The sequence below is a fragment of the Zalophus californianus genome, chromosome 5 (genome assembly GCF_009762305.2).
Source record: "Zalophus californianus isolate mZalCal1 chromosome 5, mZalCal1.pri.v2, whole genome shotgun sequence".
Classification (NCBI taxonomy): domain Eukaryota; kingdom Metazoa; phylum Chordata; class Mammalia; order Carnivora; family Otariidae; genus Zalophus; species Zalophus californianus.
Genome location: NC_045599.1, coordinates 36,570,409 through 36,584,934, shown reverse-complemented (window position 1 = coordinate 36,584,934; position 14,526 = coordinate 36,570,409). Strand labels below are relative to the sequence as shown.

The 14,526-nt window shown below is 35.9% G+C and overlaps 1 protein-coding gene across 3 annotated transcripts; it reads left to right on the top strand.

Moving 5' to 3' along the window:
* Nucleotides 1-542: 542 nt before the first annotated feature.
* On the top strand, nt 543-13,601 carry YIPF5 (Yip1 domain family member 5). Of its 3 annotated transcripts, XM_027605833.2 has the most exons (7): nt 579-712; nt 834-959; nt 1,246-1,365; nt 7,993-8,165; nt 8,865-9,010; nt 11,090-11,271; nt 12,626-13,601. In XM_027605833.2, exons 3-7 carry the CDS (start codon nt 1,256-1,258, stop codon nt 12,786-12,788), a joined length of 774 nt encoding a protein of 257 aa, XP_027461634.1. In that variant the 5' UTR covers nt 579-712; nt 834-959; nt 1,246-1,255; the 3' UTR covers nt 12,789-13,601. The 3 variants fall into 3 exon arrangements, with proteins under 3 accessions (XP_027461635.1, XP_027461634.1, XP_027461633.1); XM_027605834.2 differs by lacking the exon at nt 834-959 and having other exon boundaries at nt 543-629; XM_027605832.2 differs by lacking the exon at nt 834-959.
* Nucleotides 13,602-14,526: the final 925 nt, after the last annotated feature.

Genomic DNA, 14,526 nt, shown 5'->3' with positions numbered 1-14,526 from the left:
ATATACTTATATGTGTTTGATACACCCACCCCAACGAATCCCAGGTGAGAGGTACCATTTAGCTTGTATTCATCATAGCAGCCCCAACAGCTAGTACAGCCAGGTGAGTTGTCCTGCAACACTGCATTCAGTGTTACTAAATGAACACTTAACAGCCTCACTTACAAAAGGTGAGTAATAGAGTAATCATCTCATTAGGTCGTAAGGACTAAATAATACACATAAACTCTGTAACACTGTTTCTGGATCACAGTAATACCAGAAAGACCGAGCTCTGTGTAGTTTGTGGGCAGGAGAGTGGCTCTATCCGCTCAGTATCAGCCAACACATCCTCTCCCGGGACTCCGGTGGGCTAAGGACTTCTCCCCTCCTCCAAATAGTAACTAACAATTGCTGTGCCTGCGCTTTTCGGCCTCGATTGCTAACCAGGCTACCGGAAGTATTTTCCTTCTTCTCATTGGTCCACCACTGGTCTGATTTCTTCGGTACTGCGCATGTTCCACAGCAGGTTTCTTCCTCCCCGGCCCCGCCCCGTATCCGCCCTAGAGGGGCACATATCTGCCAACACGCCTGCGCGAGCGGGCGTGCCCCGGAAGCAGTTCTTTGGCCCTGTGACACGTAGCAACGGAGTGAGTTCAGGGTCTTAAGCGTTGTTGGGGGGTTTTGGGGGTTGCTGGAGCTGCTGACGCCGCTACCGCCGCTTCCGCGTTTGGTGAGTGTCTCAGGCTTGTGGCACATTGTTCGGCTTCTCTTCACTGTTGTGTGACTTGGCTTGTTGCCGCCGCTCGGCGCCGGGTTCCGGTCATTTCGCTCAGACCCTCACTGCTTTTCAGGCGCTTGCTTTGACGCTGCCCCTGTGCCTCATTCGCGGCCTTCCAGGAGTCCTCCCTTTCCCGGAAGGCCCAGGCTTTATTTTGCAAAGAGACAGTCGCCTTGTCAGCAGCAGAGTGTGCCCTGAGGTGAGGAATCGTCTTTGTTGTTGATATCTTAGACCTCCGTGGAACCAGTTCTCCCACGCCCCTTCCCCTAACCAGGGCATATCGGCTCCGTGAAGTGCAGGTGTCTTCCCGGCTCTTAGAGACTAGACGTTTCCTGTGCAGCTCCCACCTGGACCTATCCTTCAAACGCCGTTCCCCCTTCCAGAAGAAATAATTTACTGCCTCCTGAGGCTTTTTGCTTTGTATCGAAATGAAATCAGTAGGACCTTGGGTATAAACACTATTTGTCATTTTTCTTCTCTTTCAGATAATTTGCAATGGCAGGGTTTGATAACTTAAACACGGATTTCTACCAGACAAGTTACAGCATCGATGACCAGTCACAGCAGTCCTATGATTATGGAGGAAGTGGAGGACCCTATAGCAAGTAACTTGTCAGCTTTGACAATATTTAGTCCAGACTGAAGTGAAAGCTGGTGTCCTCGTTGTTTGGTTCTGCCTAAAACTGAACGTGTCACCATGTACCTTGTCAGGAATGTGATTTTTTATAATCTTCCTTCTTCGGGAAGGATCTGTGACACTGGTTTGGGTTTGAAGGGATTGCCCTATTTAGAGTTTGGTATCTTCTGCAAAATCTTCAGGTGTGCGGTGGCTGCAAAAGTAGATTGTTAAGAACTGTTTCCTAGTAATAGTATTTCTACATCATTTAGGATATGGCTATTAGTTTCAAGTATCTAGAAGATACCTAGACTACTTCGTCTACAGAACCAGTTAAAAATTTAAAATCTTGTGACGGCTAGTTTAAGAAGTTAAATCAGTCCAAATTTCAGACCTTATCAACATTAATTCAGAGGGCTTAGTGACACTATTTAGCAGTGTAAGCTCTCTGTTACGAATCATCAGGTGATTTCTTTAATAGCAAGTGATAATCATCTTTATTACTGCTCATATCGAAACCTTACGGTCAGTACACGCAGGTTGCCAGTTGTGGATTGAAGAGGGGGACTCAAACCCTTTCGGCCCTGAACTGTTAAGAACAAAACCAAACCCTGACTTTTTAATAGTCCCTGGTGTTAGTGTCAGAAATACATTAGCTGAGGCTTTCCACCATTCTCCTCTAGGACATCATATTCTTAGTTTCTTAGGACCTTAAAGATAATCTCATCAGTCATTTCTGATACCAGGGTGGCTTAACCTTTTTTAGATGGTTCCAGGCCCCTTCAAGAATCTTACAGAAATGATGCGCCTCTTTCTGAGATATAAATCATACACTCAAATGCCCACATAAATATGCATATTACTGCACAGTTGATGTGCCATCTGATGTTCATCTATGAACCCTGAATTAAAAACCTCCTGAAGGGTCTCCCACAATAAGGGCAAGGGAGGGTTGTGTATTGAATCAATCTGAGAGAAACATGTAGTAGTAGAACATGTTTGAATTAATATATCTGAATGAAAGTGCCCAAGAATTTAAAAAGCAAAGCAAAACTCAAATTCAGCCCTCAGTATGGTCTGTCTTACATAAGCTGTACTTTTTACACCCTTTGCCCCCTTAAGTCTGCTTAATTTGATATATTCCAAAGCTTTTTTCCCCCTAAAACCTAACACATTGAACAGTGGGAGTGAGCATGTGAAAAATACTGTGAATCAGTTGTTTGTTTGTTTTTTTTTTTCAGTTACATTCTCTTATATTCTATCAGGGATTTATCTTTTTTGAACAATTAACTGGGCAGAATTGGAAAAATTGTGTTGAGAAATCTCCATTTGTTTATTTACTTAAAAATGTTTTTTGTTTGTTTGTTTTAATCTGTGTATGAGAGGAAAATGAATGAAGGATTGGGTAGAGTGCAGCCAAAGGGCTTTGGAAAACCTGTGTCTGTATGCAGGCGTGTTTTTTAACTAAATGATATTTGGACTCCACAGAACTATTACATTTAGATCGTAGCCTCCTAGGTTTATTTATCACTGCCTTTCTTTTCTGTCCTGTCTGTGTTTGCATCACCTAAACATGTGACTTATCTTTTCATTCCAGATATCATCCTCTCATTTCAGTTTTCCATAGGGAGGTTGTTTAGATATTCTTTTGCTAAATATTCTTACAATCCCATTGCAACCAGATCATGTGCCAGTAACCATTGCTTCAGTATAATGAAGTTTTATTGCAGCTGCTTATATACCCATTATTGCCAATTAACAAATTGGAGTTGATACATGAAGCCTAGGAAAACAGGAAGCTTAATGTATTAGCAGTAATAATTGGGTTTCTTTTATATTTATATATAAATATATATTTATATATATAAATTTATATATATATTCATATAACAACATTTATATATTCATATAACATTTATATATTCATATATAAATTATATATTTATATATATAATTTATATATATTTATATATTCATTTATATGAATTTATATATTTATATATAATAAATTTATATTTATATATTCATATAACAACAACAAAAAGTAAAAGGCCCTTTGATCTTAATCTGTTGAGTTTTATGATTGCCCCATTGGACAGGTCCCACACTGTATGCTAGATATGCCTGTAAAATGCCAACTACATATTTTTAAAGTATTTAAAGCTAGTATTTTTTCATCTTTGACTTAACTGATAAATACCTATATGGAATACAAGGTTGATTTAGTCTCTAAAGATCATGTCTACACATGCTGTGTTCTAATTTAAACCCAACAGGAGCAAGCCATGAATTTTCCTGACCAGGTCCTTCCAGAAAAGGAAAACAGGAAAATTCCATGGTGTTGTCTTTCTCACCTTGCATCTTAAAGAAGGAATGATGGTAACACTTTTAAAGCTGTCATCTGCTTGTAGTAATTCTCTTCCTTACATGACATTTATAAGTCTATATGAGCAGTTCTAAAATGTGGACTGCAGACCCCAGAGGATCCTTGAGACCGTTCAGGGAGTCTTTAAGGTTAAAACTATTATTATAACAATGCTAAGACACTACCTTTTTAGATGTGTTGACATTTGTACTGATGTTGTAAAAACTGATTGGTAAAACTGCTAGTACCTGAATATGAATCAAGACAAGGGCATGAGATTGTTCTAGTAATCATTGTATTCTTTTTTAGTATATGTGCTGCCTAAGCGAGAAGAATACTTAATCATTGTATTCTTCATTGCCACACACTTGCTGGGGTGTGGAGGGAACCAGTTTCATTTAAGATAATAACCAGAATTCATTTAATTCATTTCATTTCTTTCATTTCCTTGATGAAGCAGTAAAAATTATGATGCTATTAAATCCTGACCCTTCAGTACACACATACTAAAAATATTCTGTGTGACAAAATGGGAAACAGTCATGAAGCACCTCTGCTTCATACTAAAGTACAATGATTATCTCGAGGAAAAGCCCCTGTGCAATATCAGTCGCAGACTGTATCAGCTGCTTTTCATGAAAACCATTTTTATTGGAAGAAACATCCCGACAGACAAACTATAGTTATTTAGACTTGAGTACTGGGCAGATACTTTCTCAAAGATGAAATAATTGAGCTTCTTACTTCAAGAAAGAATTGACAGTATGTGTAGCCCATGGTTAAATTCAAGTTTTCAGGTAAAAATGAGGATTTGGGAAAACTGTGTCCATTACTGTAAACTTGTCAGCTTTCCAGTAATTAACCATTTTTCTGATGAAATTATTGGTGATACTAACAAATGTGATTTTCCTATATTTATACTTCATATATGTTTTTCTATTAAATATGTCAATGTTTGGAAGAGCTATATTACACTAACATTTTCTAAATCAGCAGTGAATGTTACGAAATAATACATGAGTAAAAAAAGGATCCATTCAAAGTGCAAGACAGATTGGTGTATTCTAATGTAACAGTATAAAAAGTTTATTAGTATTGTTCCATTTTCTATGTTGCAAGTTAAGTTTAAAAAACTACCACTTTGAGTTTTGATGTAGTATGAAAAGAATATTTATGATAATCCGGAAAGATTGTTAAATAATATTCCAACTATTTGTCTGCAACACTAGATTTTCTTCAGCTATTTCAACTAAAACAATACATCACTACAAATTGAATGCAAAACCAGGTATAAGAATTTGTAGCTTTCTGTTATTAAACCAGATGTTAATGAGATTGTCAAAAATATAATACGGTGCCACTTTTCTCAGTAATTTTTCATAAAAATTTATGCTGATATGTAACAGGTTTGTTACTTTGAATTAATATTTTAAACATTCCTGTTTTAATTTGTAACGTGATAAATATTGCCAGATATAGTCCACATAAATAAAAAAACCTTTGGGGTTCCCAGTAATAAATTTTAAGGGTATAAGGGGATCCTAAGAGCAGAGAGTCTGTACCATTCTTTTTGGTTTTTCTGTTGCATACATATTCATATTCTGTCTCTTTCTGTGTGAGAGCGAGAGAATAAAATGCAATCTGTTTATGCAGATTGTAGAAGCCTCCATATGGAGCTTTTCTAGCTGTTTCATAAACTTGGAGGTAGATCTGTGATACATTCTAACAGATCAACACAATAGCATACTAAATCAGAAAATATTAGTTCTTGTTCTAGTTCATTTCAACCATCTAATCCTGTGGCGTGTGTGTGTGTGTATTTACATATAAAATGCATATAAAATCAACATATTTGCATATAAAAACAACAGGGGAAAGGTATATATGGAAAAAAGATACTATAACTCTCTCCATAATGTAGGATTTGGGAGTTGATTTTTATTATGATTGTTACGAGTTGGCCACTGGAGTCAAAAAGTCTAGTTTTGAATCCTGGCCCCACCATAGGCAAAATCATTTCCCCCCAAATATCAGTTTCTACATCTCTGTAATGGGAAGGATGATAAAATCAACCTCCTAAAGTTGTAGTGAGGTAATAGGATATAATTCCCATTAAACACTTGACACAGTAACATTCAAGTAGGTTATATGTATTTTTGGAAATTTTTAGTAGTTAATATATACCTATATGTTACATATAACATTTTAGAATGAATTCATTTTTTATTTTATTTTCTTAAAGATTTTATTTATTTATTTGACAGAGAACACAAATAGGAGGAGCAGCAGAGGCAGAGGGAGAAGCAGGCTTCCCGCTGAGCAGGGAGCCCGATGCAGGGCTTGATCCCAGGACCCTGGGATCATGACCTGAGCTGAAGGCAGACGCTTAACCGACTGAGCCACCGAGGTGCCCCTAGAATGAATTAATTTTAACAAATAGTAAATGTACAACACTTTCAGATGCAGAGGTTTTTAATATGAAAATAAGTCTTACACTTCCCTGTTTCCAGGTCCTTTTATCTATTTAATTATATGTGTTATACTATGTTATGTTATACCTAAACCTGTGTAATTGTACGTATTATACGTAATGTATGTACATATATATAAAATACATGTATACAAGTATATACATACAGATACATTCTAAAAAGTACCATCACAGTGGGCACATATGGTATATACTGTTCTGAACATTGGGTATTTTTAATTCTGCCTACTGAGTGTTTTTTGATTATCATTCCTTATTAGTACACATAAAAGTACCTCATCCCTTTTAACAGGCGCATAGTAGTCTATGCCCCTATTACAGTATATTTACTTGTAACTGTTCGTATTGTTTTTTATTTTTTGCTATTAAAGTAGTGTTTCATCGAATTCTATGTTACTATATAGCCAGAAAAATAAATAGCATTTTTTTAATCTTGGATTGGACTAGCGTGTCTCAGTGTCTGAGCTCTCCAAAGGGCTATGTGTAGTTGAAATTTTGCCATTACTTGGATTTGCTTTTAATCAAGATGTTCAGTTAATTTAAAAATTAGATTTAATTTTAAAATCTCAATATTCATGGCAGTCATTAGATTTTATATTTGTCAGGAGGGAACTATAAAATTTTTAAGGGTGATTAAACTAAAAGGTCTTTAAGGCTTCTCAGTTCTTTTTAAAAATATCTTTTAGGGACTTCTGGGTGGCTCAGTCGGTTAAGTGTCTGCCTTTGGCTCAGCTCGTGATCCCAGGGTCCTGGGATCGGGCTCCCTGCTCAGTGGGGAGTCTGCTTCTCCCTCTACCCCTCCCCCTGCTTGTGCTCTTGTACCCTCTCTCTCAAAAATGAATAAAATCTTTAAAAAAATAAAAATATCTTCTAAAATAACCTAACATACTAAAATAAAATTAAATTTAAAAAAATTAATTATTTTACTCTGTATTTCTTACTGTGTAATGAGATTAGTCCCGTTGATAGGTGAGCCATATTTTTTCCCAGAACATGGTAAAACAGGTTTTTAAAGATACTGCTTCAGCATCCTTCTGTGCCCGTTATTTTCATCATTAAAATAGCCTTGGTAAAGTCTCTTTTTCTACAATGCAGGATTTACTATAGCACATATCAAATGAGACAATAGTTGTATACCTACTTTGAAAACTTAAAAGTGCTCTTGAAATGCAAGATGTACTAATAATGTTTTGTTATATTTGGAAAGCTTTCACAGAAAGAGGCTTGAATTTTTCCACTCTATTTGAAATTGGTGCTCGTTCTTGAAAAGATTTACCCACTTGCAAAAAATAACATACTACAAAGAGTAAAGAAGAATGAAGAATGATTACGTTCAATGGAGATCCAGACCACAGTGGAAAATTACATAGCATGTAGTACAAAGTCTGTCATGTTACGTTTTCGTTCATAGTCTTAGGCATCAATTGTATTTCACGGCTATCTTCATATTACATATACTTACTGGAGGGGGAGAAATAGATAAAATTCTTAAGTGTTCATTTGTTGACCACCTAATTTTTTAAAAGTTTCATAGTTTGTAAAATGCTTAAGCTCAGTGTGAGTGTTGGCATCATCAGGAAGGTTCTCTAAAAAGCACAACTTACCATTGTAGATAATCCGATAGGTCTTAGTTATCATTTCAACACCATTTACGAAAACTGGCAAAGTAGCTGTTCTAGGAATTGCATGACTGTGACTCTCTAGCTCTCAGAGATATCCACTGTTGACATAATTCTGAGAAATGTAACTTTGATTTACAGACAGTATCCTGGCTATGACTACTCGCAGCAAGGCCGATTTGTCCCTCCAGACATGATACAGCCACAACAGCCATACACCGGGCAGATTTTTCAGCCAACTCAGGCGTACACTCCAACGACATCTCAGCCATTCTATGGAAACAACTTTGAGGATGAGCCACCTTTATTAGAAGGTAGGATTGGTTGCAACAGTTCATAGTATTCTGTAGTGTCCACCTGGTCGTGAAAATATATCTTGGTTTGGAGAACTTGTCCTTTCCTTTAAAAGAATAATATAGAAAAAAAGAGATATGAAACCACATTGAGCCATAGGGGACCAGATTTTTTAATAGATCTTTATAAAGTGAAATTATGTCAGCGTGTGAGCCTTGACTTTGACTTCACATTACTGATTAAATTCTGTCAGTGGAAGAAGTGAAAGGAAATAGCATGGTAATGTGATTATTTTACATGGAAGAAGCTGGCAAAACTAGTAACATGACTGAAAAGTATGATGTTTTTCAAATTGTATTCCCATAAAAAAAAATGTAAACCCATTAAGCCACAGTTCTGTATACTTTTTTGAGGGGGTTGGATACAGTTTCAAAGTCTAATGAAAACTATGAATACTCTTCTCAGAAGAATGCACACCTGTGCATAGAAACATAGTTTCATATACAATTTCATAGCATCTCCAGGTATTCCTGAAGCCCCAGGTAAAGAACCCCTTACTGTGAATGAAGACTGGTATTGAGGACTAACCAAAATGTCTCATATTGCTAGATTCTCTTTTGATGCTGTGTTTCTTTTTGTCTCCTATTGCAGCATAGATTCTGGTAAACTAAAGGTGTGTCACAAATCGTAATTGACTCTCTTCTTTTCCTTTCTTTTAGAATTAGGTATCAATTTTGACCACATCTGGCAAAAAACATTAACAGTGTTACATCCATTAAAAGTAGCAGACGGCAGCATCATGAATGAAACAGATTTGGCAGGACCAATGGTTTTTTGCCTTGCTTTTGGAGCCACATTGTTACTGGTAAGATTTTAGTTTGAATTCTCAGTGTGAGTTTAGAGAACGATCTTTCAGTATTCCACCAGGAGCCAAGTTTGAGACTCTGTTTATCAGATCTTGCATGTGTTTTGAATGATATTAAGTTGCTGGAATATATACGCATTCATGACTTCTCCATTGATAAAAAATGTCATATATTTAGAAATAATTTTTTGTTCCAAGAAAATGTCTAATTATTAAGGGAAAAAAACAGTTACGTGTAGCTTCAGTCCCTCATCAAAATTCCTTCTTTTTAGAAATTGACAACATTTTTTAGCCTATTTCTCTTTTATTTATTTATATATTTTAATGATAGCTTTTTTTTTTAAATCTGTGGACTTTGTGTGGTGTTTTGTTATTATAATGGTGCTGGTTGTTACTTTCCTTTATATTATTTTAACTTTTAATGAATTGGAACATTAAAGGACAAGACATTTTACTGCCTATCTCCTACCTCCCTACAAATGTTAAAGTATATTGAAAATGAATAGTTGTAAAGATAATTTGTTAATATTTGTTGTATTTTATCTTATGTCTCTGAATTAGAAGAGATAAATGATGTAATGGATAGAAGATGGGATTTTTTTAAATTTTTTATTGTTATGTTAATCATATATTGCATCATTAGTTTTTGATGTAGTGTTCCATCATTCATTGTTTGTGCATAACACCCAGTGCTCCACACAGAATGTGCCCTCTTTAATACCCATCACCAGGCTAACCCATCCCCCCAACCCCCTCCCCTCTAGAACCCTCAGTTTGTTTTTCAGAGTCTGTCGTCTCTCATGGTTCATCTCCCCATCCGACTTACTCCCCTTCATTCTTCCCCTCCTGCTAGAAAAAGATGGGATTTTTAGTAAGAAAAGCTGGGCATCAGTTCAGTGCTCCTGCTCTGTCCTGGAGCAAGCCGTTTCATCCTTCAGCTCCCTCTGATAGATAATCCTATGATTCCCATCTCACAAGATTGTTTACAGATTATAACCAAGGTGGTTATATGAGGACCCTGAAAAATTTTAAAGCGCTGTACGTGTGTGAGGTTTTATTATTTCTACGTTAGTGAGTCCATTGGTGAACTCAGCTGAACCTTTTGAAACTTCTACACTCTCATTTATAAATAGTGAGTCTAACAAAAATGATGAGAATTTTTCCATGTAACGTAATCTTTAGAGGCATTCTCATGATTGAGTTTTATATGTCCAGAATCTGACAAACCAGGAAGTTTTTAAAATCTTCTCTGGACTGATTTTCGTCACAGTATGACCTGAATACAATGTTTGTTCATATATCATGACTGAGAGTACTGTGACAGCAAGTTACCTAACTTATACTGTCTTAAGTCTGTTCATTAATATCTTTTACAACAGCATAATTAAGTTTTCTTGTTTTTTTGTTTGTCAAAAGACTGTATAAATCCACCAACAATTTGGAAAAATAATGAAAGAAAAATATATCTTCCATTATATTTCTCTTGCTTGTTAATCAGTTTTCTTTTCTCCTCCGCTTCCCACAGAACCACAGTGTCCTGCTTATCTTGCCTTCCTTTCTCTTAGCTTCTTTAACAGCCTTATAAAGTGAATGATGAAATTGTTTCTGCTGTTACAAAGATTGCAACTACGACTACCAATGAGAGTAAATTGCTTCGGGGCAATTTTGGTGCTATTAGCTGCTTTCAAGTAATATTAGATATTTTCCAAACATTCTGCAGGGCTTTCTGTCTTGTCTCTGTAGTTTATTTGCTTAAAATCAGCTAGATTTCTTTTTAGAAGTCTACTACTTAAAGGTGATTATACCATGATTTTGTATCTTTATTTGCTGAATTGCTCAAATACTAACTGGAAAATGAAAAACCAAATATCTGTGTATTGGGAAGTAGATACTTCAGATTTCTTGAGAGAGATATAAAAGACAATCTGTGTTTTACTCTTCTGCATAAAGAATAGATGCCTCTATAGATTTTGATGCTTACAAATTGAATATCTTCTTACATGCACCATTTGAGGTGAAATAAGACCAAAAAGAACTTACTTTCTTCCCCTTAACCTATAATCTTTTTTTTACCCATAGGCTGGCAAAATCCAGTTTGGCTATGTGTATGGGATCAGTGCAATTGGATGTCTAGGAATGTTTTGTTTACTAAACTTAATGAGTATGACAGGTGTTTCATTTGGGTGCGTGGCAAGTGTCCTTGGATATTGTCTTCTTCCCATGATCCTACTTTCCAGCTTTGCAGTGATATTTTCCTTGCAGTAAGTACTGATCTTTATTTTGGGTATTGATTGACCAGTTCTCTGTAATAGGATTTATCTCACCATCAGTTTAAGATTAATCACTGATTCAGCAAACATGAGCTATAGTGCCTGTTGTGAATGAGGTCTATACTACATGCTTTTCAGTGGTGAACAGTGGATCTGAGAATACATTTTAAAATCTTTTATACCATCTCTGCTTTTATCTGTAATAAAGAATTTCAGTACTTTTGTGTTTACTTACCAGTGTCAGTAAACCGAACAGTGGTGATTGTTAACTAAAATATTGCATGAAAAATTCAGGTGGTTAAAATTATACTTACCGTCTTTGATATTTTTTAGACTGTGTCTGGTTTCTTAAAGATGTTGGGCATATGCTAAGTGAATGAATAATAAACACATACTCTGTGTTTGGCAGCTTTTTAGCTGAAAGCAAAACATTCTTTTTATGGGAAGAGGCTGTTACTAGCCTGCCATGTTCTCAGCTGTACTTGTAAGCAGTTTTAAATATGTAATTGTTAAATAACATTTTAGGTAAGGTTAAAAAGAAAGGTGTAAATTCCTGTTGATGAATTCTCTCCTCTTGGCCAGTGAGCAGGTTCTCGCTCAACAGTTCAGGCTCCTCCTCGTGGCTAGTGCGAGGCACAACCAGTGATGGGCATTGGTTGCACTGAAGAAAGGAGAGGTGGAGGGGAAGAGCATGCATCAGCTGTTTGATGCTAGGCATTTGGCAAGATGATGGATTCACAGTGTTCTTGATTTGTGTAAAAACGCTTCAGATTTTGTGTAGAAATTGTTCCACTCTTTTCATTTGTGGAGATTGGTACATATATATTTGAATTGTACAAAAGAGACTTTCTCCCCAAGCGGTATTTTCTCACCAGGGCAGTTTTGCTCTCAGGGGCCCTCAGGCAGCGTCTGGAGGTAATTTTGGTTTTCGTAGCTGTGGGGCGTGCAGAGCTGCTACCGGTACCTTACAGCTAAAGGCCAGGGGTTCTGCTCAACCACCTAACAATGCACTGAACACCCCTTCACAGCAAAAGTGCATTCATCCCAGGTTGTCAGTAATGCCAGAGTTGAAAAACCTAGCTCCTCTGGTAACAGGAGCAAAATGTAATTATAAATGAGCTTTTTCTCACTTCATTGAATGTGGATGTGAGTAATTGAGCATCATTGAATTCACTGTGAGGTACATTATTTTAAGATTTGAAAAAAAAATCTTGATCTTTTCTGCAGATGTGTACAATGTGGATTTAAAATGCCTTTTTTTAGAATTGGTTGTTGTTGTATTCTTACATAACTAATCTCATCTACTGCCTTTTTCCCCCTCCCCGTTTTTCCTTGTCGGTTACAGAGGAATGGTAGGAATCATTCTCACTGCTGGAATTATTGGATGGTGTAGTTTTTCTGCGTCCAAAATTTTTATTTCTGCATTAGCCATGGAAGGACAGCAACTTCTAGTAGCATATCCTTGTGCTTTGTTATATGGAGTCTTTGCCCTAATTTCCGTTTTTTGAACTGAATTTATCTGGCATGTGGACATCATTGGGCCAAAAAGGACTTTGAACTCTTAAATTGGACCAGCGAACTGCTACAGTGCAACTCTCATGCAGACCTAACATTTGACTGTTGGAGCAATGGAAGTAAACATGTATCTTTTGTTCATTTTTATAGAACTTTTGAATACTATGTTTGATTTGTCTGCAGTATGACTAGCTTTAAGTGTTTGTGCTTATACAAATAAGAAGTGCTATTTCTCTCCTGTTCCTGCAGCCTTTGAAAAACAAATTTTTTCCTTGCAAATTACATTAAGATGTTTTTAATAGATTTTTATCAACTGTGGGAAACTAACCACAGAGGTAATAATCTTTCTTAGAAACAGCCCAGTCTTAGTTAAGAAGACAGGAGACTTATTGCAGAAATATTTTTCCAAGGGATTAGGAAAGAAAAATTGCCTATATTCTCGAGTTAGATGCACATGAAGCAAAAAGTGATCCCAAAGTAGAATTTACGAGTTTGCACTCCCAAAATTTGACATTCCTTTAAATTATCTCATGGAGTTTTTGCTAAAATTTAACGAGACAAGAAGTTCATAGTCTGCTTTATTGTAGACAGGAAATGTGAACACCTGTTAAGATTAGCATTAACTAAACCATAGTGACCCAGACTGGCCACATTAATGTTCATAGTTGGATCTGCATATTTCCTAGGAAAAAGAAAATCATTAACCTTTTTTTGAGAAAAATATTTAAAATGTCACAATTTTAGTACTGCAGTTATCAATGTAAAATGCATTTGATGCTTAGTAATTAAAATTTTCCCAATTTTAACTGCTGTTGAGTTGACTTTTGCTGTTTTCAGTATCACATTTTCTTTAACTAGGTTCTGGTTTTAACTTGTATTCCTGATTTATCCTAAGTTTTAAGAACAGAAATCATTTAGTATAAAAATCAGAAAAAAAAAGGATTAAGTGAAAGGCAGTTTGAGTTACAACATTATTTCCTTGTATTAAATTTATTTGGTTAATGTCGTGCTCTCTTGCCAGAGAATCTGTAGGAAAATGCTGTATCCTGTATTTTGATCATTTGCTTTTTCTGAAAAAACTGCCTCTGATTTTGGACAAGCTCAGTTACACTTATGAGAAAGGTGCCCTGTGGGGAGGAAAGTGTTGCCTTTTTTAAAAAAGGAGAATTTTAGACTAAGAAAACACCAAACTGATGTTAATTGTTGGTTTTAAAGGTAGTGTTCAGTCAAAAAGGAGGTTAATTTAATAAACATATTTCTTATAAGATCATGATTTCTAATCTCTGGAATCATGTAAATTTGTTTTTCTTCATTAATACTTAATCTTCTAGAGGAATCCTCTCAGTAATAATTCATTTCTGGCTGGGTTTTCAAACTTACCAAAGTGTTTTAGAATATTTTTTATTGTAATCCGTGGGTAGCATCTTTTTTGCCTCTTTCAGTTTAGTTTTATAAATACACTAATCTTGTTAAGGCAGATATAATGTGTGCCTTCTGTTAATATCCAGTTTTTCCTAATGAACAGGATAGATGATGCTTTGGGAATTAAATTTTCTCACTGTTGATTAATCTCAGACCATTAATCTTCAGCCAGATTCCCCAAATTGTTTTCTTATTTTTTGCCTCTCCCACCCCCAAGATAATAATTTTTAATTTAAATCAATGTTGAGAGATTTTTGTTGTTAGTTGTCTTATTTAACTCCGAAGTGATTAGGTACAGAACCATCTTAT